The sequence below is a fragment of the Siniperca chuatsi genome, linkage group LG15 (assembly GCF_020085105.1).
Source record: "Siniperca chuatsi isolate FFG_IHB_CAS linkage group LG15, ASM2008510v1, whole genome shotgun sequence".
NCBI classification, from domain to species: Eukaryota; Metazoa; Chordata; class Actinopteri; order Centrarchiformes; family Sinipercidae; genus Siniperca; species Siniperca chuatsi.
This window is the reverse complement of record NC_058056.1, coordinates 28469868-28497440: the sequence shown is the minus strand read 5'-3', so window position 1 is coordinate 28497440 and position 27573 is coordinate 28469868. Positions and strand designations below refer to the sequence as shown.

At 47.1% G+C, this 27573-nt stretch overlaps 4 protein-coding genes and 1 long non-coding RNA gene across 5 annotated transcripts; 2 read left to right on the top strand and 3 right to left on the bottom strand.

Annotated features, from left to right (window-relative positions):
* Positions 1 to 1672: 1672 nt before the first annotated feature.
* LOC122862245 lies at positions 1673 to 5470 on the bottom strand. The gene is made up of 6 exons (XM_044167592.1): positions 5366 to 5470; positions 4856 to 5218; positions 4093 to 4646; positions 3220 to 3994; positions 2910 to 3131; positions 1673 to 2808 (listed from the first exon to the last, which is right to left on the bottom strand). The coding sequence occupies exons 1-4, from the start codon at positions 5468 to 5470 to the stop codon at positions 3982 to 3984; spliced, it is 1035 nt and encodes a 344-aa protein (XP_044023527.1). The 3' UTR covers positions 1673 to 2808; positions 2910 to 3131; positions 3220 to 3981.
* LOC122862328 lies at positions 5237 to 10942 on the bottom strand. The gene is made up of 8 exons (XM_044167748.1): positions 10722 to 10942; positions 10501 to 10611; positions 10166 to 10399; positions 7283 to 10057; positions 6633 to 7156; positions 6364 to 6554; positions 5961 to 6282; positions 5237 to 5864 (listed from the first exon to the last, which is right to left on the bottom strand). The coding sequence occupies exons 5-8, from the start codon at positions 6903 to 6905 to the stop codon at positions 5823 to 5825; spliced, it is 828 nt and encodes a 275-aa protein (XP_044023683.1). The 5' UTR covers positions 6906 to 7156; positions 7283 to 10057; positions 10166 to 10399; positions 10501 to 10611; positions 10722 to 10942; the 3' UTR covers positions 5237 to 5822.
* Positions 10943 to 11035: 93 nt separating this feature from the next.
* LOC122862331 lies at positions 11036 to 12418 on the bottom strand. Its single transcript, XR_006374673.1, has 3 exons — positions 12090 to 12418; positions 11652 to 11991; positions 11036 to 11287 (listed from the first exon to the last, which is right to left on the bottom strand). It is a non-coding gene; the product is annotated as an uncharacterized LOC122862331 (long non-coding RNA).
* Positions 12419 to 13882: 1464 nt separating this feature from the next.
* LOC122862243 (bromodomain-containing protein 4-like) lies at positions 13883 to 16896 on the top strand. The gene is made up of 5 exons (XM_044167591.1): positions 13883 to 13913; positions 14000 to 14262; positions 15563 to 15753; positions 15835 to 16342; positions 16793 to 16896. The coding sequence occupies exons 1-4, from the start codon at positions 13883 to 13885 to the stop codon at positions 16049 to 16051; spliced, it is 702 nt and encodes a 233-aa protein (XP_044023526.1). The 3' UTR covers positions 16052 to 16342; positions 16793 to 16896.
* A 483-nt stretch (positions 16897 to 17379) lies between these two features.
* On the top strand, positions 17380 to 20147 carry LOC122862327. Its single transcript, XM_044167747.1, has 4 exons — positions 17380 to 17596; positions 17803 to 18166; positions 19405 to 19933; positions 20030 to 20147. Coding segments are annotated over exons 1-4 (909 nt in total). The 5' UTR covers positions 17380 to 17594; the 3' UTR covers positions 20044 to 20147.
* The last annotated feature ends 7426 nt before the right edge of the window (positions 20148 to 27573 follow it).

Here is a 27573-nt window from a genome sequence, read left to right as displayed (position 1 = left end):
AACAGCCCATCTAAAATGGGATTACATGACACATTTTCAGCAACATAGACTTCTGAATTCCTGCCTCCAACTGTACAAACTTAAATCCTGTTAATCTGCTGTCCCTGAATGCAAATCCATCATTTAGTCTTTTCTGCCTGCCTGCTTGAACAACCTGATTCTTAAAACATAATGAAGGCAGCGAAATGATGACACGAAAATTCGTGAAGGGCTTCCACATTTTTGATTTGCCCGTTTTGCCCCGAGCTCTTCTCGAGCAACTGAGGGGGAAGTGTGTCCTGTAAGTGGCTGGAATTACAATTGTTCCTTGCCTCATTTCAATTAAATTTTATTTATATAGTGCCAATTCATAACAGAAGTTATCTCATTGTGCTTTTCCTATAGACCAGGTCTAGACCGTACTCTTTTTAAAAAATCATTACACAACCAAAATCATTACACACTGAGTTTTTAAGCTGCAAGGAGGCAACACCTTGTCCAAAAGGTGTAGTGGGGAGCGTATCTATGCTCCCAGGGTCCAATGTTCCCCAGCTCAATATCCTCTTAATATGACACGTTAAAGAGACTTTTCAAAGGGTTTTATGTTCTCAGCAAAGCGTTTTCCCAAGGTCAAATGTCTAATGAAATCACCCACCTACGGGTCAGCGGTTCGATCCCCGGCTGTGGCAAAGCTGGAGAAGCGCTTCAGGGGTTGTAAAGCAGTTTAAGGGAGACAGAATTACTGCAGATGAGTGTGGAGTCTTAGTAGATGTTTTGTACATTGTAAAAACTGTAAATAAAAGCGACCTTTTGACTGTTGCTTCACTCAGCCTGTTTACCTTCCTGGCCGCATGGCTAATTGAATATTCATACAGGGAGGAGCCGCACTTCCTCTCCAGGTGGAAGGGAAGGCTTAAGGCTGTTTAACTGAGACAACTGTGGAACAGTGCAGGCTTTTAGTGACTGATGTAGTAAATAGTAAAGATAGTATAACAGTAATGTATTCAAACAACACTATAAACAGTTAAAGGATGGTTCAGAGCTGTATTATGATGCACATCTGTCCTTGTTGTCTCCTGTCAGCGCGTTCGTTTATTTGCAAAAGAAAAGTCTGGAGAGAAGCTATTCCTTAATTTGGCATTTATTAAAGAATTGGAGGATCAAAAGCATCTTGTACAAGGATCTTTTCTATTCAGAAAACCACAGTCAGCAAGCTGTTAATCTGCAGCCATCATCCTAAAAAAGAATGCTATTCTTAACATTACAGAGTTTTAAATGAGAATGTGCAACTATCTGATAGGTTTCTACAGAGGTGGGGGGGAGCTGTGGTTTAGACTGAGCTCTCCCTTTGGTGGTGCACAGGCCGGTCCGGCCTCCACCCTTCGTGTGGAGACAGCACCCTAGTGGAGGAATCCTGCACTTCCTCTGTTTGTAAGTTGCTAAAGTCTCTGCTTCGTTCCCCAAAACTGATACTTTTCCTCTCATGGTCATTACAATACATACTGTCCTCAGTACATGATGTTCTTTCTGATCTCCCTGTTTCTTTGTATAAATGTAAGTCTGTTTGCAACAGATAATCAACTTTTCCCTGCAGTCAGCAGTCTGCAGGACAACACTTTAAATTGTTAAACCTCATGCCCTGTGTGTGTGTGTGTATATGTGTAAAAAAGTTTCAACATGGTATTAATATAATAGGCAATCAACCTTCATTAAAATTTTAAATTCTCACACTCCTCAGACTGAAGCCTCAGCAAAATCTCTGAAGATGGAGCTGGTACAAGGACAGACCTGATGTGAAGGAACTGTACAGAATGAAGAGGAAGGAGGACAATACAGTGCTCTTGAGAGTTTGCTCTGTTTTGGCTCTTTATTTATTTTTTATTTATATATATTTCTGATGACAATCCTGAGCAATTGAAGACTCCGCTGCTCATATCCAGGCTTCGTCACTGTGTATTTATCATGTTTCAAGAACATATTTGCAGCATTAAAGTTTTAACAACGAGAAGATTTAATGGTGTGTTTTGTTCTAATTCACATCAGCTGAAAGACTCAACTGAGTTCTGTTATTAATGTTAATAAATTACATGTTTGTTTACTTTTCATCACTTTGCACATTTGAGAACTCACTAGACAGCTTTGAACCTGTGAGGTGTGTGTCAGCAGCAGCGTGAGTCATCCTTGTTGTGTTTTATTGACGCGTTGCAGTTAAATGTCATGTTTAAATGGCAAAAGTATCAGAAATAATAAAGCTTCCAAAGTGCGGATTGTACAGAAAAGTTTATAACAACAATATGTATAAACCCACAGAACTGAACAGAGCAGCAAACAGACAGCAGGCAGAGAGCAGCTGGTGAACACAGTGGAGCATTTAACAGCTAAAAAATGAAATAAATAAAACAAATAAAATAATTAAAAAGTCCCTCAGTCCCCCACTGGTCTCCTCTTCATCTCCTCCCTCCAGTCCTCCACAGTTTTTCCACCGACAGCCGCAAAGTAAGACACACCTGCAATGCGAGTGTGGCCAGTGTCAATCCTTTTGGGCTGGCCACACTTGCTGCAGGTGTACTGCAACGTCTGCCAGCGGGTTTTGCTCCCGGGCAACGTGCCCCCCCGCAGCAGCTGCCTTCCTCTTCCTGTATGCCGTGGTCCTGGGCACACGCTGGGCTGCAGACGTGACGGTGTCACCCGGGAGCGGTGCTGGAGGAGGGAAAAGGCCACCATATGAGGGACCGGGCTGCTCCTCGGGGACGTCAAAGTGAAAGGGCTGTCCTTGTCCCACCTGCACAGAGGACAGCCCTCCCCCTCTCTTTCTGGCGTCGAGAGAACCTGAGAGACAAACAGGCCGTTTTTAGTCTCTTCAGCATTTATTAAACGTTCAGTCACAGTACCAATTACAACACATCAACACAGCTGCCTGTTAAACTCACCACTGGGACAGGGTCCTCTGGTTCAGCTCAAAGAGATGGATTTCGGTCTGAGCCATCAACCTCGGGCTGGCCAGCACTGCCTCTCTAATGGCCACGTAGTCCGCGAGGATGAGGAACCACCGAGTCCTCATGATCCCTCCGGACCGCGTGGCCGCGGGGTGGAGACGGCAGAGCTGGCTGCATACGGCCTCCACCAGGTTCAGGTTCAGTCTGAGAAGGCAGCTGAGAGGCAGGCGTGGAGAGGACAGCGAGGGTTAATGCACAGCAGATATTTACGAGAGGAAATAGCAGTATTTGGAAAGAGTCTTACCGTTGGAGACTCTCCTTCCCAGGACAGGAGGTGTCCCTCTCCCGGTGTCTGGGAGGGTAGACAACTCGCTGTTTGTCCTGCTCTGGCAGGCGTTGCCAGAGCGCGATGAGTCTGTCTACCCTGCTGTCAGAAAGCCCCTGAAGGCTCCTGCTTCCAGCAGGGCCTGGGCCAGCTTCAGGACATGCTGATATCCCGGCTGGCCGTCAGGACCCTGCATCTCCTCCTGAGAGGAAACACGAGACAGGAGGAGAAGAAAAGGAAGGAGGGACGAACATTGTTGTTATTATCATCATCATCATCAGTAGTAGTTTCTTAGTGGTCCTCGATACCCTCATCCACCTCCTCGAGCGACTGGATGGCAGCAGCCTCGTCCGGAGTGTCAGGGTCCAAGCTGACGTCCTCAAGCACTCTGCCCGTCTGCCAGTAGAGGAACTCCACCCCGATGAGCTCCCGTCACAGAGCAAAAACAGGAAGCAGAGGATTTGTTAAGTTCTCCTTTTCCCCTCATAGTTATGATGTTGGAATAAAGTGTTTTCACATCACATACCTGTGTACTCTGCAGGCTTGGTGACGTCCTTAACCATCTGAAGGCCAAGCACCCTTTGGCTCTTCTGGTTAAGGACGTGCTTGAAGTGGCCACTGTAGGAGTGCAGAGGCTCCACCTGTCCCTCAGCTGCAACCAGGGGTCCAGCTGCTGCTGCTGCGCGGTCCTCGTTCCACCTCACCAGTCCATCAACCAGGAACGCCTGGAAGTGCTTGGCACTAGCTCGCGTCCCTGAGGAAGTAGGTTTTGGATCAAAAGGAATTTACGTTTGCATGAAGTGTGAATACAGAGTATTGTATTTCAAGCTGTGAGACACATGATATAAGTACCTGGGATGAACCAGTTGAGGTGGAAGGACTCCAGCGATGTGGAGCCCCTCGCGCAGCGATAAACCGGCAGGCTGACTCCGCCCTTTGTCAGCCTGCCAGTCTGGGTGTACAGCAGCACGCCCAGTGGGTCCTGAATGCAGCTGAGGTGGCGCATCTGCGTACTCCAAATGTCCTGGATGCGGAGAGCGTCTAGCAACAGGATGTCCAGGTTGTCGCGTCCTGCTGGCCCGCCGAAGGTGTTGGAGGTCCTGGATGAGGAGTGCTGTCTCCTCCGCCCCACGCGTCCGGCGCCGACAGTGGAGCCTCCACTCCTCTCTGGAGATCCTCTGGATCACCTCGCCGTCAGTCAGGTCGACCATCCCGTGTTTCCACTCCAACTGGGACCGCTTCGCTTCAGTCAGACGGCGGGCATCTCCAGGGTCCACCTCGAAGATGCAGTGAGACAGCTGCCTCATGAAGGTGGGGTAAAGCTCGTGGCTCTCAGTGGTGACACCTGCTGCGAAGCGCCGCATCAGGTGCCAGATGTCTAGCCGAACCACAAGCTGTCCCCACTCCTGTGATGAAGAAATATAACCTGGTTTGTTTTTCATCCGTTTGATTATTTGAATACATTTCTTTATATTGTAAACACTGCTTTTATGATGTTGTAACCATCTCGAACAAAAATCTATCATGGCTTTGGTCTATACTAATGTGTAACGTTAAGAATTCACATTATAATTCTACTGTTATCAGTATTAATATTTACAGTGTCATTTCATACCTGAAACAAGGCAGCTGTCTTTGACACGCCGTCTCTCTTGCAGCAGTCATGGTCCACGTAGATCAGCTGGGGGCGGTTGAATCCATCTTCAAGATGGTTCCGAAGGTGGACGTGATCCTGGCCTTGTACTCGTCCAGCTGCGTCAGGACGTCGTAGCCGTACACCGTCAGCAGCCAGACGGGGCATCTGGGGTGATGGTGGAGGAAACTGCACCCTCACCGAGCACGAGGCCAGGAACTGCTCGCTGCGCGAAAGTACTGGATCGCTCTCCGCATCCAGGCGTCTGAATGTTGCTCCCGCAGGGTGTTGCACAGCCGAGCAGCACTGTTGCCCAGAGTGCGGGACCTCAGCTGTGCGATCACCCTAAGGTCACAGGACAGCCAGCAGAAACACAACACATTAAATTTATTATTATATATATATAATTAGAATTTTCTCTTACTTGTACGTAAGTACAGCTGGAAACTGGCAGCTGTAGGTGGGGACAGCTGCCTTATGATGCCCTCCGACCTTCTTCTTACATTGACGGCACTCCAGGTACTCAGTGGCCATGAGATACCAGCCGTCGATGTCCAGGACCCTCCGGATGGTCCTGTACAGCCCAGCCTTTGTCATGGACCCTGTGCACAAAGGCTGGGGGCATGTCAGCTGCAGATGCCAGATCCGGTGTGGCATCCAGAGGAACAGCCGACATGCGAAGAAGGGGTTGGGGGATGCGGGAGGCTGGTGGTAGATCAGTTTGTTGGGGGTACCACCAGAGATTCAGCTCAGAAGCTAGAGGGTTTTTCATTGAACCAAACTTACCCTGACATTTCCTGTCCTTCTGATTACGGGAAACATTTATAAAGCAAAATAAAAAGGAGAGTCAAACATGAATTCAAGTCTTTCTGTTATTAACATGTTACATGATTATGACTTTACTTTTTACTTACACTGCTCGATGTCAACTACCGCCCTGACCAGCTCTTCATCTGAAGGCTCCTCGGATGGTGTTGAGGGAGAAGCTGGTCTGAAGGAGGCAGTAATCACCCGACGAGAGACAAGAAACAGAAAATATACAGTGAGCACAAGAAATCCAATAAAGTTTAACTGTGTGTGGACTCACCTGGAGACGCAGCCTTAGGCACCAGCTTCTTGATCTTTGCCCGCATCTCCACCGCAGACAGAGAATGCCGCCCGGAGACGAAGGCCGCAAACCTTTAACAACACGACAAACGCTGAAAGGTCCTCCAGGTTCCTCGACCGCTTTAACATAAAACACGCACTGTGAAGCACTCCTGGCTCCCTGGCTTGCGGCCAAGACAGAGGCTGTGGTGGTGGTGGTGGACGCAGCAGCTCTCTGCCTGTCTCTGCTCCTGACGTAGCGGACGGCGTTCTCCATCTGCGTGCCAGGAGCTGGCGCCTTCCTCCGGAGGTAGTTGACAAATCTAAGTAAATCAGACAGTTTGTCATTTCATTCTTATCACGGTCAGTACAGCAGCTACATTATAATCCACATTACAACATACCGGATCTTTTTGGGGTCCTCAGACTCGTACAGGCTCTGCAGGGTCTCGAATTTGAAGTCCCCAAAGCCAACAAGGGCTTGTCCCTCCTGACCGGGCTGGAGGGACTTCTCCCGCGCCTCCTCAAATGCCCGGTGGAACCTGACTGCCTCCACAAAGTCAGGGTACGCTGAGGAGTAGCGGGTGAAGGCGTCCTGCAAGTTCACAAAGACAAGTTAAACCTGTCGCCACTCTTTTCATTGTATTGTATGAATCAGACCGAAGGACTTCACCTTGTTGGCCATCAGCGGGGACTGAGACCCTGTCCTCTCTCGCTCCTTCTGGTGGGAGGCGACCAGATTGACTGCGTAGCCCACGTCGTTCTCCAGGAGCCAGTGGAAGGTCTTGCCCTGGTACCGGCCGAACTGGACCTTCCACCGACTCAGGACGAGGGTGATGTTGGCGGTGTCGCCACCCTCTGAGAAGACGTGGGCCCAAGCCTCAGCATCCACCTCCTCTGGCTTCTTTGCCCTGTATGGTGCTTGGTGCGCTAAGGGCTTGGGCATCAGGGGAGGCCTTTAAAAGGAGGGTCCCAATAGGGGCATAGTGGCGTCCAGAGGAACAGCCGACATGCGAAGAAGGGGTCGGGGGATGCGGGAGGCTGGTGGTAGATCGGCCGGGTTTGTTGGGGGTACCACCAGAGATTCAGCTCACCGATGAGCCGAGGCCTCCCCCAGCTGTCCCTGGTAAACAGCACCCGACCGATCCACTGCTGCTGCGCCACAGTGAGAGCTGCCCGCCAGGACTCAGGCAGCAGCTGGAGAGAGAACCAGAGGAACACACAGGGATCTTTTAATATCTGAGGACATCACTTTATGGGGGAGGGCAGCAGTGACATCTGAGGCCTGATGAGCAACGTTTACTGTTCCACTTACAGCCTTACCTCAGCACTGCCAGCAGGTGGCGGGGGAGGGAGGAAGGCTGGCCCGGGGCAACTCCTCCTCTCGTCCTTCCTCCAGGGCAGGAGCAGGCGGTGGCCGCTGCAGCGAGGGAGGTGGTGACTCTGCAGGCTGGACCGTGACGAGGGCTGCTGGAGGTCGCAGGGGGTGGTCTCGCTCCTCGTGTGGCCTCCAGAAGCTCCTTGTCTGTGGGCTCGTCCAGCACACTTCTGTGGCGCTGCGGAGGTGGATGCTGCAGGAGCGAGAGAGGAGCCTGTACGTTTGAGGCTCATAGAGAAATAAAATATTTCAGTAACAGGAAAGAATTAGATTTGTGTGTGGATGAGAAATTATGATAAACAGATTAGACTCACTGAGGGAAGCAGGCAGCAGCTATGCAGGTAACAGGAAGATGAAGAAACTGTGACTCTGCAGGTGCGCTCGTTAGTGATGTTCTGACAGGTGATTGGCTGGCAGATGGGTTAGTGATTACCCTGAAGTTTAACTGTGTTTAATTTAGGCTGGACTTGCCTGGAAATGCAGGTTTAGGCAGCACCAGCTTTTTAATCTTGGATTTTTTTTTAAGCCTGGATTTCCACTGCAGAAAAAATGTAAAAACAAACTATGTACAATTGCTATTTTAATATTTTAAAATACACTGTATACAATAGAAAAGCTCTTCACTCCTCCACCTTGTTCTTCTGCTCCCTGGCTCTACTTTCAGCCAACCACAGTTCTACAGAAGTGCTCTTTCTTGCCTTTGCTGTTGCCAAAGTCTTTGGCCACATTTCTGGCAGATAGTTTGAGTTTTTTGCCCTCAGGTGGCTCACTTTCATCCTCCACAGGGTTGTCCGTGGTATTGCGCTGTGCTGTCCTTCCCTCTGTCATTGAGCAGAATAACTCCTCTCTGTAATATGCATGGCCGGTTTCCAGCCGTATGGGGCCACCGCAGGTGTTGCACCCCTCTGCTATTGACTTGGACAGGACCTCCCTGTCATTCTCCTCCTAAGTCAATTTTCAATTCACAAAAGGCAGTACATTAGAGTGAGAGACTAACCTGATAAAGTTCTCCAAAGAAAACCAAAACCTTCAGGTGGGTCGTGCTGCAGCTCTCTGTGATAGTGAGACAGTCAACGGTCAGGCTGCTGCTTTGTATTTGATGTGTAACAACCTCCAGACTACCTTTAACCTGTCCTATCTTGTCCCCCTGCATAGTACAGTATCTGTATCAGGACTTTACCTGTGTATTAGCATGCAGACGAGGAGGTGCGAAAGAAAATGGGGGGCCTGACAATGGCTGCCTCGCCCGCTAAGCCCCTGGAAAAGGCCACTTAGGGCCAACAGCATGTCAGTAAGCTTTGATGAAAGCAAAGTGAGAAATGTCAGTCATCTGTGTGTATGCAGGCATAAATCAAAGCAGTGGTCACTGAGAAACTGTACCATAGCATTTCCAGCACTGGTTTATCCTATGTAACTTATTCAGTGTTTTGTTTTCAATAAAAAAAAATGTAAATGCTTCATGTCTTCCTCTTTGTTGTCATGTCATAATTGTGTCATAGCACAGGACATAAGGTTGTGGAGATTTAAGGTGACAAAATTCACAATTTGGCGCAGATGGCCTGGTTTTATTGTGAAAGCACAGTGCTCATCAGTCACAGCATTCCTGATGTACAGTACACAGGCACTTACAGTAAGTGGAAACAACTGTTCTTTGCATGTAGTGCAGGTATAAGTGCTGGTGCACAAGCCAACACAGGAGGTAACTTATTGATACGGCGCTCCAAATAACAGAGTGGACAGACTGTCAGTAGCAGGAACAGCACTTGTCACAACAGGGCAGGAAACAGAAGTATGCCCTGTCTACATTCAGGAGTCTTATGTACTAGTGCATGAAACAAACGTATGTGTCTGTACAGAACAATATTATAGTAATGTGTACAAGACAACTTTGAACATTATGAAGTGTAAGTGCATTATGAATGTACAATATTTACAGTAATATTTACAAAGGTTCATTGACATGGTTACTTACAAAATCAAATCCTATTTACACGAGTACTTACAAGTTTTACATAGTTTTTCATTTAAGACATTTACAAGCCTTTTTTTGGTACCTGCCTCCGGGGCAGGCTGGGTGGCTCCAGTCAACAAGATTTCCTAATGTAACTACAGCAGTTACGATAGAACAACAACAATGATGATGTGAGGTTGCAGTTTGAAGCATGTCACTGTGCATAACATCAGGTAACTGACCTTTTTGGGGTCCTGGCTTCTTTTCTCTGCCAGCCGGCCCTCGTAGAGAGTGCTCTCCTCTGTAGCGGCTGTGGCCTTGTTCCTTTGTCTTTGGCTGGCCACAGCACTTGCACATAAAGCGGTCAAAGGTCTTTCTAGGAGTTTTGAGGAGAGCATCCTGCTCCTGGGCCCGTCTGTGTAGCTCCTCCCCTGACCTTCCTCTGCCAGGCGGTGGAGCGGGGCACAGAGGTGGCTGGGCCAGCATCAGAAACGGAGGCAGAAGGGGTGCGTAATGTAGAACAGGAGGAGGAGTCTGCAGTGGCACTGGCGGTGATGACGTCATACAGGTCCGGTGCCAGGGGCCCTCGGTGAGTGATAGCCTGACCAGAGGCGTCCTCAGGGAGATGGAACACTAGAGGCTGGTCAGGCTGCAGAGGCTCCGTCAGCAGAGCCCTGGCTGGAGGTAGTGGCTCTGCTGCAGTCTGCTCTGCGCTGGGCCCCGGCACAGCCACACGTCCGTCATCATCGCCTTGCTCCGGTCATTGTGCCTGACGGAAATATGAATACGTGATATAGATCATCATCATCAGCATCTTATGTCCACGAATAAAATTCTTAAAATCACTGCACGACATGCTAAAACACACAAGTCTTACCACTGCAGAAGGGTCCGCTGGTTAACTTCGCACAACTGGATGAGGGCGGCTGCCAAGAGTTCTCTGCTGTTGTGAACATTGTCTCTGATGAGAGAGTAGTCTCTCCTGACAGACCCCCAGCGGTTGCCTCGCGTCCCTGCTAAGGAATGCCCCTCGTAGTGTATGCGGCACAGCTCCAAAAACATAGCCTCCACCATCCTGCTGGCTTTTGGAGAGTGTGCCGCTCCCCGCGCACTGAACAAAGAGAGAGAGAGAGAGATGTGTACCGTGTTATACAGACTGGACTGACAGACAGAACAATGCATTTGAGTTTTAAATGAACATGCTACACTTACCGTTTCACACTGTCCACCCCTGGCGTGTGGGCACGTCGTGAAGGGCCCGTCTTGAAGTGGAGGTGCATGAGGTGCCACATGTCCAGGTGCACCAACAGCTGGTCCCACTCGCTGAACATGGCCGCATAACAACAAAATATGAATACATCTTTTTAGTCCGCTGCAGTTCATGTATAAATGAAAGCAGATTTTTAATGGCACGCAGAGAGGCCATACAGTACCTTGCACTGTCCTGTGGTGGTACAGCAGTCCCGGTCCATGTACAAAACCTAAGGAGGGGTCTTTCCGGCGTCCGTATACCGCCGCACGAGTCCAGCCGCCATGGGCAAAAGTCCATTCCCCTCTGACTCTTTAAGTACGGACATGAGCACCTGCCCGTGCTCATTGCCCACATTGGTGACCCAGGCGGCTGTCCCGGCGACGTCACCCGCAAGCTTTTTTGTCATCTGTGCAGAAAAAAACAGACACGTTACATCATCACATCATATGATATGGTTAGAGTGCACGTTTCATAATAATCAAAGCTTGCCTTCTTGGTGGAGTCCCATCTTTAAGATAACACCAAAGATGGACGTGACCCTGGCTTTTGACTCGTCCAGGCGAGTGAGGACATCCCTCACGTACACAGACAGCAGCCAGGACACGCTGGGTAACGGGCACCTGGCACGCGAAGCACGGAAAGATAGCTCATCGACCTGCTCATCCACTCTCTGGTGTGTTGATCCACCACAGCAGCGTGGAGGAGAGACGCACTGTTGCCCAAAGTGCGTTCCTTCAGCAGCCCAATCTGTGGGGTGGGGGTGGGTGTAAGCACAGGATGGCAGGTCAACTAAACTTTCACATATCAAACATTAAAACACAGCCAAACAGGTCACTGTCAAATGGCAGCTACCGTCAGCAGATGAATCCAGAATGAAAAGAATCATCAGCTGCAGTCCGATACAAAACAGTTCAAAATGAGTTCCAGCTCAACCAGCTGCAGCAGTAACATCTTGCTTTTACATAAATTTCACTGCTTTAATATTTTAAGGACATTTTCCTGATTATGCTTTTACTGCAGGACTTTTACTTGTAACAGATTATTTTGATAGTGTGGTATTAGTACTTTTACTGGAGTAAAGGATCTGAATACTTTGTCCACCACTGCTTACTTGTAAGTGAAGACAGCTGGAAACCGTTCCTGGTGTGCCAGGTCCAGCTGTCCCAAGATGTCCTGTGCCCACGCCGCGTACTTTCTGTGCCCATGAAGTACCGGACGGTCTTGTACAGGCCCACCAGCTTGTATGCGCAGAAGAAGAACCGGCTCTGGAAGAAGGCGTGGGCAGTGGTGGGGGGCTGGGTGTAGAGGGGCCGGTCTGCGGGGGGGAACCACCACAGATGGAGGTCAGCAGTGAGGACTGGCTGCCCACCCGTGCCTCTGGTGAACAGAGCCCGGCCCAGCCAGTCCTGTTGCTCCTCCGGCAGCGTCATTCTCCAGCTCTTGGGCAGCACCTGCAACATTCATATCACTCAGTCAATATCAAAGATTAAAGTCAAGAGGTTCATATGAAGAACTACATGCATGTCTGCACACACGTCAACAAATTTACCTATGGGAAGGTCCGGTCACAGAGGGTCCAGGCGGGGTGACAGCTGGTGGGGCATCCCTGTCCACTGCAAAACAGAGACTTACAGTTGTCACTCTGTTACAGTCATATACACTCACGCTGAGAGTCGACCAACATGGCAGCGGCGAGGAGCATGTCGTCTGAGGGGTCCGTGGATGCAGCGCCTGCATGCGTGAAGACGACAATTGAATGCGCATATTACATATGACATTTGCATAAACAACTTGTTAGATGCATATCAACAGGGGGGAACTTACTCGATGCATACATCTTCTGCTTCCTCAGCCACTGACATGACGACAACAGAAGAAAGCAAAGCGTCATCACACATTGTCACCTGCACCGTCGCTTGCAAAACTTACGTTGGACTCTCACCGCTGGTCGACTCGTACTGGGACGTCTCCCTGGCGTGCGCACCAAATCCCACCAGTGTCTTGTCCATGCCCCTCACCTACAGGGAGCCCTCGCGCATCCTACGCTGCCGGATGACAGCCGTCATCTCGGGGAACAGCTGAGCGTAGGAGGCGAGTGCATCTTTGTTGGCAGCGAGGGGCGACTGTGACGTGTCCCCACCTTCCCTCTCCTTCTGGTGGGACACCAGGAGGCTACACGTGTAACCGACGACATGGCTTAGTAGCCACTTAAATGTTTGGCCCCTGTACTGGCCAAACTGGAGCTCACTCTCACTGAGCACCAGCTGGCAGCACGTGGGGTCTCCTCCGGCCTGGAGGACCCGAGCCTTCACCATCTCAGGCATCTTCAGCTGACCCTTGGGCCAGCCTCGACGCATCAGGTGACGGCTGAAGGGTGAGCTCGGACGACGAAGGCTCCAGGTGGAAATCCATTCTGCAAAGAGTCAGACAAGAAGCACATTTATTTCTAGCATAATGTTGTCTTTGTCACAGCCTGTCATGTCCTCACCAGCTCCCAATTACACTCCTGCTCTCAATCAGCCCCAATCACACTCAGTATCCGACCTCATTCGCATGTAGGACTCCATGAACCAGAGACTACACAAGCGTCCATTGTGTTAGTTTCCAGTGCTTTCCCCTGTTTCCAGTGCGTCTCCAGTCCTCCAGTGACTTCCCTACACCTATTTCCCCTATCCTAACCCTCTCCACTCCTTGCTGTTTTTCAATAAATAGTATTCCAGTCATCCTCGGTGTCTCCCTTCTGTAACAGTCTTTATCTTATTGAGACCAAAAGAATTGTTAAACACACCTTCAGAATATGATGAATGTAAACTCCACCCTCAGAATATAAACAAATTTAAATGTCATAATTTGATACTTCCTTCTGTGTTAATGTGATACAGCTTAAAATAGGGCCACTGCATAATCCAAATGTACATTTTACTGCACAGAAAGAGCATAGTTTACCAACTGATTGCATTAAACATGAGTTGAGCCTAGTAATGCTTTAAACATTTTCTACACCAAGTAGATGTACACATTCATCTGAGCTGCATTTTTCGAAAACTAAACAGCACCAATATTAACGGTACACACATAACAAAATGTTCAATTTGAAATTGTATTTGATAACATTTTTACAACACCTTTATGGATTTTACATAGACTTTTACTGGTGTTGGATCTAGCATTCTGTTAACGTTAACAGAAAACGTAACACTTTATATAACTGTATTCTTAGTATAAATGACCAATGTGTTATTGCTAATTATTGAACGCAATTGTTGTAAATTATATTACATTACATGGTATATTTGTACTTACTCACTTCTCTCTCGCAGTAACTGACGCTGTGGTGTCCAGATGCAGAATGACCTTGGTCGCACAGCTGGGGGTGGGGGCTTGCCAGGCAGCCAATCAGAGCGAGAATTAACACATCTAATTCTTTCTTGTTACTGAAGAATTTTATTTCCCATTAAGCCTCAGATGTGCAGCGCCACAGAAGGGGTCTGGTGTCTCTGCTGTGCTGGACGAGCCCACAGACGAGGAGCTTTTGGAGGCCACACGAGGACCGAGACCACCCCCCGCGACCTCCAGCAGCCCTCGTCACGGTCCAGCCTGCAAAGTCACCACCTCCCTCACTGCAGCGGCCACCGCCTGCTCCTGCCCTGGAGGAAGGACGACAGGAGGAGTTGCCCGGGCCAGCCTTCCTCCCTCCCCCGCCACCTGCTGGCAGTGCTAAGGTAAGGCTGTAAGTGGAACAGTAAACGTTGCCCATCAACTTGCCGGGTGACACACAAAATCCCTCCTATGTTCCAAATCATGGCCAATGGCCTTCTCGGAGATGTCCCGCCCCTTCCAATCACTGCACAGTATTTGTTCCAATTGGGCAAAACACACAGCCAGTCAGATGGCTCAATTTGTTCCAATTTCGACAATCAAAGTTTTTGGCATCCAATGGGAGAAGCGGATTTGTTCCAATTTCTCTCAGTGATCCCGCCTCCTGCAAGCGGACTTTTTACTGCCGCAGAGACAGAAGCAAGTTGGTGAGTGAAGCATTGGTGGAAAACATGTTAAAAACTTATATTTCTGTCTGACATTAGTCATAATGAGCTAACCGAGGTGTTTTTATGTTGTGAAATTGTTGAGTGACGAATGAGACAGCGTAAAGTTAGAGCCGGAGCGTTATTAATTCTTACAATGTCAGACTTTAATTTTACTGTAAGGAATTTATTATATAAACTTTTTTATAAATTGCTTTGTGTTAGCCAGCTAACGTTCATGCTGTTTAAACCATTTAAAACACTGTACTGCAGGCTGATAGCATGCTAACACACCCACCGCTGTCGGCTGGTCGGTGTGTTTCATACTACTTATGTGATTAACAGTCCAGCGGAGCTGAAGGCAGCCAACATGTTTTATGTGGAAACTAGCAGGTGGTCGAGTGGCTGGTGGATTTAAAAAAGCCAACTTTTTCACCAGTCAGCTGTTCACTTAATGTAGATTTCCAATATTTAATGTCGGAACATCTGTGACATAAAGATCTGGTGTCTAACTGTATCTTCTTCTGTTAAATTATAGATTCTCCTGCTTAAAAGTAAAAATCGTAAGTTTTAATAAACTAGTAATGATGTCATTACTAAGTAATTTCTTCATAATAGTTAGCATTTCCTGTTCCTTCCTCCTCTTGAAGCGTTTACTGCCCCTAATGGGACCCTCCTTTTAAAGGCCTCCCCTGGTGCCCAAGCACCATACAGGGCAAAGAAGCCAGAGGAGGTGGATGCTGAGGCTTGGGCCCACGTCTCCTCCGAGGGTGGCGACACCGCCAACGCCACCCTTGTCCTGAGCCGGTGGAAGGTCCAGTTCGGCCGGTACCAGGGCAAGATCTTCCACTGGCTCCTGGAGAACGACGTGGGCTACGCCGTCAATCTGGTCGCCTCCCACCAGACGGAGCGAAAGAGGACAGGGTCTCAGTCCCCGCTGATGGCCAACAAGGTGGAGTCCTTCGGTGACGGGTTTAACTTGTCCTTTGTGAACTTGCAGGACGCCTTCACCTGCTACTCCTCAGCGTACCCTGACTTTGTGGAGGCAGTCAGGTTCCACCGGGCGTTTGAGGAGGCGCAGGAGAAGTCCCTCCAGCCCGGTCAGGAGGGACAAGCCCTTGTTGGCTTTGGGGACTTCAAATTCGAGACCCTGCAGAGCCTGTACGAGTCTGAGGACCCCAAAAAGATCCGGTATGTTGTAATGTGGATTATAATGTAGCTGCTGTACCGACCGTGATAAGAATGAAATGACAAACTGTCTGATTTACTTAGATTTGTCAACTACCTCCGGAGGAAGGCGCCAGCTCCTGGCACGCAGATGGAGAACGCCGTCCGCTACGTCAGGAGCAGAGACAGGCAGAGAGCTGCTGCTGCGTCCACCACCAGCACCACCACAGCCTCTGTCTCGGCCGCAAGCCAGGGAGCCAGGAGTGCATCACAATGCGTGTTTTATTTTAAAGCGGTCGAGGAACCTGGAGGACCTTTCTGAAGATATGTCAGTGTTTGTCTTGTTACAGGTTTGCGGCCTTCATCTCTGGGCAGCGTTCTCTGTCTGCGGTGGAGATGCAGGCAAAGATCAAGAAGCTGGTGCTGCCTAAGCCTGCGTCTCCAGGTGAGTCCGGCCTCAAGTAAACACACAGTTAAACTTCATTGGATTTCTTGTGCTCACTGTATATTTTCTGTTTCTTGTCTCTCGTCGGGTGATTACTGCCTCCCTCAACACCATCCGAGGAGCCTTCAGATGAAGAGCTGGTCAGGGCGGTAGTTGACATCGAGCAGTGTAAGTAAAAAGTAAAGTCATATTCATGTAACATGTTAATAACAGAAAGACTTGAATTCATGTTTGACTCTCCTTTTTATTTTGCTTTATAAATGTTTCCCGTAATCAGAATCACAGGAAATGTTAAGGTAAGTTTGGTTCAATGAAAAACCCTCTAGCTTCTGCCTGTCTCTAATCACTAACCTACACGCCGACCAATCACCTGTCAGAACATCACTAACGAGCGCACCTGCAGAGTCAGTTTCTTCATCATCCCGTCACCTGCATAACTCCACCAGCTGCTGCCTGCTTCCCTCAGCGAGTCTAATGTGTTTATCATAATTTTGTCTCATCTCTTTGAACCGCCTTCTCTGCTCCTGCGGTGTTCATGCAGCTTGGCTGAGCGTCGTTCAGTGTTAACACACAAATCAAATTCTTTCCTGTTACTGAAACAATTTATTTCTCTTTAAGCCCCAGACGTACAGGCCCCTCTCTCGCTCCTGCAGCATCCACCTCCCGCCACCACCTCCGCAGCGCCACAGAAGGGGGCCGGTGTCTCTGCTGTGCTGGACGAGCCCACAGACGAGGACTTTCTGGAGGCCACACCGGAGCAAGACGACGACGACCACCACCTGCGACCTCCAGCGGCCCTCGTCACGGTCCAGCCTGCAGAGTCACCACCTCCCTCACTGCAGTGGCCACCGCCTGCTCCTGCCCCGGAGGAAGGACGACAGGAGGAGTTGCCCGGGCCAGCCTTCCTCCCTCCCCCGCCACCTGCTGGCAGTGCTGAGGTAAGGCTGTCTGTGGAACAGTAAACGTTGCTCATCAGGCCTCAGATGTCACTGCTGCCCTCCCCCATAAAGTGATGTCCTCAGATATTAAAAGATCCCTGTGTGTTCCTCTGGTTCTCTCTCAAGCTGCTGCCTGAGTCCTGGCGGGCAGCTCTCACTGTGGAGCAGCAGCAGTGGATCGGTCGGGTGCTGTTTACCAGGGACAGCTGGGGGAGGCCTCCTCTCATCGGTGAGCAGAATCTCTGGTGTTACCCCCCCTAAACCCAGCTGATCTACCACCAGCCTCCCGCATCCCCCGACCCCTTCTTCGCATGTCGGCTGTTCCTCTGGATGCCACACCGGATCTGGCATCTGCAGCTGACATGCCCCCAGCCTTTGTGCACAGGGTCCATGACAAAGGCTGGGCTGTACAGGACCATCCGGAGGGTCCTGGACATCGACGGCTGGTATCTCATGGCCACTGAGTACCTGGAGTGCCGTCAATGTAAGAAGAAGGTTGGAGGGTGGTCACAGGGCATCATAAGGCAGCTGTCCCCACCTAAAGCTGCCAGTTTCCAGCTGTACTTACGTACAAGTAAGAGAAAATTCTAATATATATAATTAATGAAATGATTGTGATGTATGCATGTGGTGACAAAGCTGTATATAAATGTTTGTGTCGTGTTTCTGCTGGCTGTCCTGTGACCTTAGGGTGATCGCACAGCTGAGGTCCCGCACTCTGGGCAACAGTGCTGCTCGGCTGTGCAACACCCTGCGGGAGCAACATTCAGACGCCTGGATGCGGAGAGCGATCCAGTACCTCGGCGTGTGCGAGCAGTTCCTGGCCTCGTGCTCGGTGAGGGTGCAGTTTCCTCCACCATCACCCCAGATGCCCCGTCTGGCTGCTGACGGTGTACGGCTACGACGTCCTGACGCGGCTGGACGAGTACAAGGCCAGGATCACGTCCACCTTCGGATCCATCTTGAAGATGGATTCAACCGCCCCCAGTTGATCTACGTGGACCATGACTGCTGCAAGAGAGACGGCGTGTCAAAGACAGCTGCCTTGTTTCAGGTATGAAAATTACACTGTAAATATTAATACTGATAACAGTAGAATTATAATGTGAATTCTTAACGTTACACATTAGTATAGACCAAAGCCATGATAGGTTTTTGTTCGAGATGGTTACAACATCATAGAAACAGCATTTACAATATAATGAAATTTATTCAAATAATCAAACGGATGAAAAACAAACCAGGTTATATTTCTTCGTCACAGGAGTGACCCTCCGGAGGGTCCTGGACATCGACGGCTGGTAACTCATGGCCACTGAGTACCTGGAGTGTCGTCAATGTAAGAAGAAGGTCGGAGGGCATCATAAGGCAGCTGTCCCCACCTACAGCTGCCAGTTTCCAGCTGTACTTACGTACAAGTAAGAGAAAATTCTAATTATATATATATATAATAATAAATTTAATGTGTTGTGTTTCTGCTGGCTGTCCTGTGACCTTAGGCTGATCGCACAGCTGAGGTCCCGCACTCTGGGCAACAGTGCTACTCGGCTGTGCAACACCCTGCGGGAGCAACACTCGGACGCCTGGATGCGGAGAGCGATCCGGTCCCCGGCCTCGTGGTCCATGAGGGGGCAGTTTCCACCACCACTCCAGATGCCTCCTCTGCCTTCACGTGTCTGGCTGCTGACTGTGTACGGCTACGAGTACAAGGCCAGGATCACGTCCACCTTCGGATCCATCTTGAAGATGGATTCAACCAAGAAGGCGAGGGAAGTTTCTCACAATGTCGTATTTCCTCAGTTGCTTTTACACCACAGCTGTTGGCGTGTGTGCACTACACTGGCTCAGACACACACATTAACGTAAGAAATCTCTCTGCGTCACTCCAGGTGACGAAGAAGCTCGCCGGTACCGCTTCCGACATGGCCGCCTGGGTTACCAATGTAGGTAACGAGCACGGACAGGTCCTCATCAGCGTCCTCACCTGCTCACCGACTCGCCGGGGTACCCCCCCCAGCTGATCTACGTGGACCATGACTGCTGCAAGAGAGACGGCGTGTCAAAGACAGCTGCCTTGTTTCAGGTATGAAGTGACACTGTAAATATTAATACTGATAACAGTAGAATTATAATGTGAATTCTTAACGTTACACATTAGTATAGACCAAAGCCATGATAGATTTTTGTTCGAGATGGTTACAACATCATAAAAGCAGTGTTTACAATATAAAGAAATGTATTCAAATAATCAAACGGATGAAAAACAAACCAGGTTATATTTCTTCGTCACAGGAGTGGGGACAGCTTGTGGTTCGGCTAGACATCTGGCACCTGATGCGGCGCTTCGCAGCAGGTGTCACCACTGAGAGCCACGAGCTTTACCCCACCTTCATGAGGCAGCTGTCTCACTGCATCTTCGAGGTGGACCCTGGAGATGCCCGCCGTTTCACCGAAGCGAAGCGGTCCCAGTTGGAGGGGAAACACGGGATGGTCGGCCTGACTGATGCCGAGGATATCCAGAGGATCTCTAGAGAGGAGTGGAGGCTCCACTGTCGTCAGCGGATGCGTGGGGCAGAGGAGACAGCACTCCTCATCCAGGACCTCCAACACCTTCGGCAGGGCAGCAGGACGCGACAACCTGGACATCCCGTTGCTAGACGCTCTCCGCATCCAGGACATTTGGAGTACGCAGATGCGCCACCTCAGCTGCATTCAGGACCCACTGGCAGGCTGACAAAGGGCGGAGTCAGCCTGCCGGTTTATCGGTGCGCGAGGGGCTCCACATCGCTGGAGTCCTTCCACCTCCACCGGTTCATCCCAGGTACTTATGTCATGTGTCTCACAGCTTGAAATACAATACTCTGTATTCACACTTCATGCAAACGTAAATTCCTTTTGATCCAAAACCTACTTCCAGGCGTTCCTGGTTGATGGACTGGTGAGGTGGAACGAGGACCGCGCAGCAGCAGCAGGACCCCTGGGTGCAGCTGAGGGACAGGTGGAGCCTCTGCACTCCTACAGTGGCCACTTCAAGCACGTCCTTAACCAGAAGAGCCAAAGGGTGCTTGGCCTTCAGATGGTTAAGGACGTCACCAAGCCTGCAGAGTACACAGGTATGTGATGTGAAAACACTTTATTCCAACATCATAACTATGAGGGGAAAAGGAGAACTTAACAAATCCTCTGCTTCCTGTTTTTGCTCTGTGACAGGGGAGCTCATCGGGGTGGAGTTCCTCTACTGGCAGACGGGCAGAGTGCTTGAGGACGTCAGCTTGGACCCTGACACTCCGGACGAGGCTGCTGCCATCCAGTCGCTCGAGGAGGTGGATGAGGGTATCGAGGAGGACGTTGAGGACCAGACAAACAGAGTTGTCTACCCTCCCAGACACCGGGAGAGGGACACCTCCTGTCTTGGGAAGGAGAGTCCCCAACGGTAAGACTCTTTCCAAATACTGCTATTTCCTCTCGTAAATATCTGCTGTGCATTAACCCTCGCTGTCCTCTCCACGCCTGCCTCTCAGCTGCCTTCTCGGACTGAACTCGGGCCCGGCACCAGATGCCTGGTGGAGGCCATATGCAGCCAGCTCTGCCGTCTCCACCCCACGGCCTGGAGGGATCATGAGGACTCGGTGGTTCCTCATCCTCACGGACTACGTGGCCATTAGAGAGGCAGTGCTGGCCAGCCCGAGGCTGATGGCTCAGACCGAAATCCTGCTCTATGAGCTGAACCAGAGGACCCTGTCCCAGTGGTGAGTTTAACAGGCAGCTGTGTTGATGTGTTGTAATTGGTACTGTGACTGAACGTTTAATAAAAGCTGAAGAGACTAAAAACGGCCTGTTTGTCTTTCAGGTTCTCTCGACGCCAGAAAGAGAGGCGGAGGGCTGTCCTCTGTGCAGGTGGGACAAGGACAGCCCTTTCACTTTGACGTCCCCGAGGAGCAGCCGGGACCGTCTCGCACTCCGGTCTGCTTCCACGCCCTCCTACTCCAGATGAGGAGCAGCCCGGCCCCTCACATGGTGGCCTTCTCCCTCCTCCTCCTCCTCCTCCTCCTCCAGCACCGCTCCCGGGTGACACCGTCACGTTTGCAGCCCAGCGTGTGCCCAGGACCACGGCATACAGGAAGAGGAAGGCGGCCACGTTGCCCGGGAGCAAAACCCGCCGGCAGACGTTGCAGTACACCTGCAGCAAGTGTGGCCAGCCCAAAAGGATCGACACTGGCCACACTCGCATAGCAGGTGTGTCCTACTGTGCGGCTGTTGGCGGGAAAACTGTGGAGGACTGGAGGGAGGAGATGAAAAGGAGACCAATAGGGGACCGAGGGACTTTAATTATTTTATTTATTTCATTTTTAACGCTCCACTATGTTTACCAGCTGCTCTCTGCCTTTCTGTTTGCTGCTGAGCAGCTCTGTTCTGTTGTTGTTGTTGTAGTAGTAAATAAACTGTTCAATGGACAATCTGCACTTTGTTTGGAAGCTTTATTATTTCTGATACTTTTGACATGTAAACACAACAAGGATGACTCACGCTGCTGCTGACACACACCTCACAGGTTAAAAGCTGTCTAGTGAGTTCTCAAATGTGCAAAGTGATGAAAAGTAAACAAACATGTAATTTATTAACATTAATAACAGAGCTCATGTGAATTAGAATAAAACACACCGTTAAATCTTCTCGTTGTTAAAACTTTAATGCTGCAAATATGTTCTTGAAACATGATAAATACACAGTGACGAAGCCTGTATATGAGCTTCAATTGCTCAGGATTGTCATCAGAAATATATATAAATAAAAATAAATAAATAAATAAAGAGGCAAAACAGAGCAAACTCTCTTCTCTATCTTTGCCACAGCCGGGGATCGAACCGTAACGTGTAATATTGAGAGGATATTGAGCTGGGGAACATTGGACCCTGGGAGCATAGATACGCCCCCCACTACACCTTCTGGACAAAGTTAAAAATGCACTGTGTAATGATTTTGGTTGTGCAATGATTTTTAAAAAAAATTTTTAAGAGTACGGTCTAGACCTGTTCTATAGGAAAAGCACAATGAGATAACTTCTGTTATGAATTGCAACAGCCTCAGTTGCTTGAGAAAAGCTTGGGGCAAAACGGGTAAATCAAAATGTGCAAACGTCTCACGAATTTTCGTGTCATCATTTCGCTGTTTAAGGAGGCAGGCAGAAAAGACAAAATGATGGATCTGCATTCAGGGACAGCAGATTAACAGGATTTAAGTTTGTACGATTCGGAATTCCGAAGTCTTGGGTCATTCCACGAAATCGGTGCCTTTTGCGTCCCTAAGAAATAATCAGACACAGAAGTACTATAACAACAAATAAATCTGATTTAAAAACATATCAATACTGTGTATTGTTTTATCAATATTACACCAAAGTAAAGTCAATTAAATATTATTTTAAATAATTAAAATTGCATTTATTCTGATGAGGGTAAGGTTTTTGGCCTGTCCCTTGCTATGAATGGTCTTTTTCAGCAGGACTTTTAATTTGCAAATTGTTCTAAGTATAATCTTATTGACAAGCAATGTTTTAGCATAATTACACATTATTTTTCATAAAATATAAATAATTTTATCGGTAAGTTTACATTCAAAAACTTATTTTATGTAATATAATCGTTATCTACAAGTAATATCCTTTCAAAGTGTACGACATGTGCTTTTGTGATTTGGTCTGTTAGCTAGAAAATAGCAAATTAGCTTGAAATTGTCAAACCTGTTACCGTCAACCCTGTTACTTTTCCAGAGTAACAGGTCTTGACATGTGGGTAACAGGGATGACAGTCACCTTAGCCACACTGATTTGTGTAAATTTGAAACATTTTAAAAGGTCTTACCATGTGTATTATTTATCTAATGTCTTTATTATTCATTGTGGGTGGCATATGAACATCAGTTACATATTTTAGTTAGTATTTTTAGTATTGCTGGTACACTGAATCTCACAATTAAAGTATTAACTATTTAAATAGTTTTAACATTGTGTTAATTTTATTTTGATTTTATATTTTCACTATAATACACTTTCACAGATGATAGTAGCATGCCATTAAGTGCAGCAGAAAAACAAAAGGCGCTACCGCACTCGCCGAGATGCGGATCCTGAAAGAAGGGCAAAATACCTTGAATGGGAGAAGCAGAAATGGAGGAAAGACAGAAAGCAGGGGAAGAAAAAAGACATTCAAGAGTGCAGCGAGAGAGAGCAGAGGTTACAGCGGTAATATATATATATATATAATGATGAGACAAACAGTATAAGACTAACAGTATAAGCAGTGCATTGAGACATAGGACAATGCATTCAAGAATACAAGTATAGAATAAATAGAGAGAGAATATACAGACACAAGTATAGAATAGCTATAGATCAAGAATAGATATAGAACAAGTATACTACACGACCTAGATTTATCCTAGTGGAATTCAACTTATATATAAGGTTACATTTTTTGGTTTATGATTACATTTCAGGCAACATCAAGCAGGAAGAAAATGTTCAAAAAGACACCACAAAAAAAAAAACAACTGTCCTTTTGTCACGCCTGGAAAGAGAGCTGCAAAAGGAACGTAAAGAGAAGGAGAAATTCAAGAAGAGATACCAACGTCTGATAAAAAAAACACTGTCCCCAAAATCCAAGTTCAACCGTGAGCTGCACACTTTGCCCAAAGTTGTTAGAAGACGTATAGTTGTCCATACTGCCCTAACCAAAGACCTCAGTGACTGGTATCACAATGCCAGTGGTGAAAAAGAGGCAGGTGGAAAAATAGTACAGAAGTACAGGCTTAGAAAGTATGCTCCGGCGGTTTTGGGGTTCTCAAAGAAAAGGTGGAAGTACTCTGACAAAACCCCACTCACATTCACACGAGAAGCAAACACTCGGACAGCTGATGCAATAAAAGACTGCGTGAGGCTGTTCTTTGAACGGGATGATGTGAGCCGTTTGACTACTGGAAGGAAGCAGACAAAGACAAAAAGCAAACTTAAAAAGCAAAAACCATTCCTCATTGACACAATGAGAAATGCACACAGGAAGTTCTTGGCAGAATACCCAAACAAAATAATTTCTTATTCTTTATTTGGTCACCTGCGTCCATTTTGGGTAGTCAATCCAAGCCTGTCTGAGATAGAGACTTGTTTGCGCAAGATGCATGAAAACCTTGGCTTCATCACGAACAAGCTCTACCACCTGAAGATACTAAAACACTGAGGAGTTGGTAGAACAGGTTGTGTGTAACGCCAAGAACAAGAAGTGCATGTATGGCCAGTGTGAAGGGTGCAAGCAGAATGGTTCTCCTGTTATTACACAATACAATCAAACTGCCCTTGTTTCATATTCCCAGTGGATAACAGAAGAAAACTCAGTCATTCAAAATCACTGGCAAAAAAGAGATGGAGACCACCATGGACGCCCTCACTGACTTGTTCAATGAACAGTTGTCAAAATTCAAGATGCATATTTTTAACATCAGCCATCAATTTGCCTTCACCAGAGCACTCAAGAAAGAACTGTCCAGTCATGAGTGCATAATACATGTGGACTTTTCAGAGAATTACAGATGTAAATATAGCTCTGAAGTCCAAGCTGTGCATTTTGGTGCTTCACATCAACAAGCCACACTACATACTGGTGTTCTATACCCAGGACCAAATGCCACACCTCTCTGTTTCTGCACTGTGTCCTCATCCAGACAAAAGGGCCCACCTGCAATTTGGGAACATCTCAGGCCTGAGCTAAACTGCATCAGACAGGAGTACTCTGCTGTGAATGGACGGATGGGTCTAATGGGTCTACAGTACCCTTAAAACATTAGATCTCTTAGAAATTGAATGTTTTAGTAATAAAGCTATGCAAAGCAATATAATGTAAATTAAAAAAGTAAGAAACTTTACAGTATTATGTAAACAAATATGTAGAATGTATGCTGAAGAATGTGTCCCATCGTCCCAGTTACTCTGGTCAGTCCTGTTACCATTATGCCAATCCTGTTACTGTCATTCATTTCATAAATAATGTAAAAATAATATTTGAAATGGCCTTCCAAGTTTTTCAGTTGTAACAATCACATTTTGTTTTGGACAAAGCCCTTCTTTTAATATCTCCCTTGTAAATATATATATTTTTCTTAATTGACAGGTGATCAGCATTCAAAATTAGGATGTTTTTGGTCATCTGAATGACAAAAATAAGATTTGTTTAAAAAATACAAAATTTGAAACAACCCTAGTGAAAAATGGGACAAAAATACTGCTCATATATGTAAAAACTATTACGTAGTTCTAATTAAAACTGTAGTATATAGTGATGATTATATCTGTAACAGGGTTAACATTGTCATTTTAAGTTGTCTTCATTCCATATAAATACACTTTTTTTTTTAAATTAAACTTATTTTTTAATTTTTCAAAGTTGAAAAGGCACAGATTTCGTGGAATGACCCTCTTACTGTGTTGCTGAAATTGTGTCATGTAATCCCATTTTAGACTGGCTGTTGGTTCAAGATGTAGGACAACACACACACGTGAAAGTTTGACACCTTTAGCCAAATAACTCAAGCTAACTGATGGCTAATAGGTGTAGCGGCCCTGCCATTGTTAGCAGTGCAGAAGAGTTATGCTAAGGTTGACTAGTAAGCTAACGAATATTAGCACACTCGACTCGTATAACGTGTGTGCTGGTGGTTCCAAGCTGTTTTATGTTTTGTAGCTTATTGCTAAAGACGTCTTGATGAACTTTAGGTAGAAAGCAAGTATAATAATTAGTAAAGAAAACAGCAGCACTTGGATGATGAGTGTGCAGCATAAACCTTTTTCCATGAGCTAACATTTGCACATGTTGCTGGTAACAAGCTAACGTTGGTAGAGGAAGAACCTCCTGCTCTGCACACAAACTAATTAATAAACTATGTGATGAGGTCCAGCATTTAAAGCATTAATGCAAGTTGAGAGTGAAGGAGGGATTTGAGGTCACAACAGATTTCCAGCTAGAAAACTGCCAACAGAAACACGGACGGCAGAAAAGAGCAGCAGACTGAAACCACTGAGGAAACTGAGCGTCAGCGAGAAGCCGGAGGAAGCTCTGCTTTCTATCCACAGAGCGATAACGAGGAAAAGAGGAACAGCTGAGCAGGAGGAAGAGGAGAGGATGATGATGACGAGATGAGCTCCAGCTGAGCAGATAGAGTTAGCTGCTCCAACTGAACGCCACATACTGATTCTGGCTCGAGCTGAAACCATTAGTCATTTTAATTCAGTTCAGTTGATAGAAAGAAAATTAATCTGCAGCTATTTTGATAATGTGTTTGTCATTTATTCCAACCCAGACTGGAGTAAGGTCTATGTGGATGATGTAGATGAAGCTATGAGATTTCTGTCCATAATAACTGCTCTTTATGAAAAACATTGTCCTTCAGTAAAAGAAAGTAGTGAAACAGCGATTTGTTGAAAAGCCTTGGTTAACTAAAATGCATGCAAAAGAAAAATATATTATAAGGAATAAGACAAAAGAAGCCGAACATTCACACAAGACAGAGAAACAAACTGAGTAGTATTTTGAGATACAGCAAAAGCAACTATAGTCAATTAATGGAAGATAGCAGAAATAATATTAAAAATACTCGGAGAATGAACTGATTAAAAGTGGAACTGGAAAAGCAGGTTACCCAACATATTTCCTGACAAAGAATAATACAGGGTTGTTGCACTGTTTTTAAAGACCTCAACAAATATAACTTAAGACTCAACAAATGTCGAAAGAATTTCTTTGATAGGAAAGAGAGACAACTGAGTCCGACTTGGTAAAACAAAACTTTTCCTCTCTTTTGTTCAGTGCTCATAACACTGTCAGTTCAGACTTTTCCATTCAAACGATTAACCCATCAGAGAGCAGTTCAAGCACACGAATAAGCTTAAAAACACTCCTCAAAACAGCCTGTCCCGAGCCAAAAAGTTAAGAAATCAATGTACACCACTTTTCTCGTAAAACAACACAAACGCTGGTGCTTCAGATTTAATGTGGGATTCACCTGCTTTCATGGCCCCTAACGTGAAAGTCTTTGGGCATTAATTACATCTTGCTTGCTTTCCTCCGAAACGTGTCTTCCTCCAACCATCTGTCATTAAATGAGAGAGATGGAATTAGCACACTCCTGGTTAAGTCAATATGTTCAAATAAAATCTATTTTATTTGCAGATTTATTTATTTAGTTGTGGTAATCATTTGAAACAACCTTTTGGATTCAGTGGAAAAGGAATCGAAATGTGTGGAGTTGGTTTGATTTTTAAAAAACAGTCAGATTAAATGACATTTTTGGGAATCATGCAACAAACACACAAACTCCTGATAAATGATGGTGAAATTGAAAGAGTGACTGAAATTACATTTCTGGGAGTGGCAATAGATAATAAATTATGCTGGAAACCACATAAATTAAAGCAAA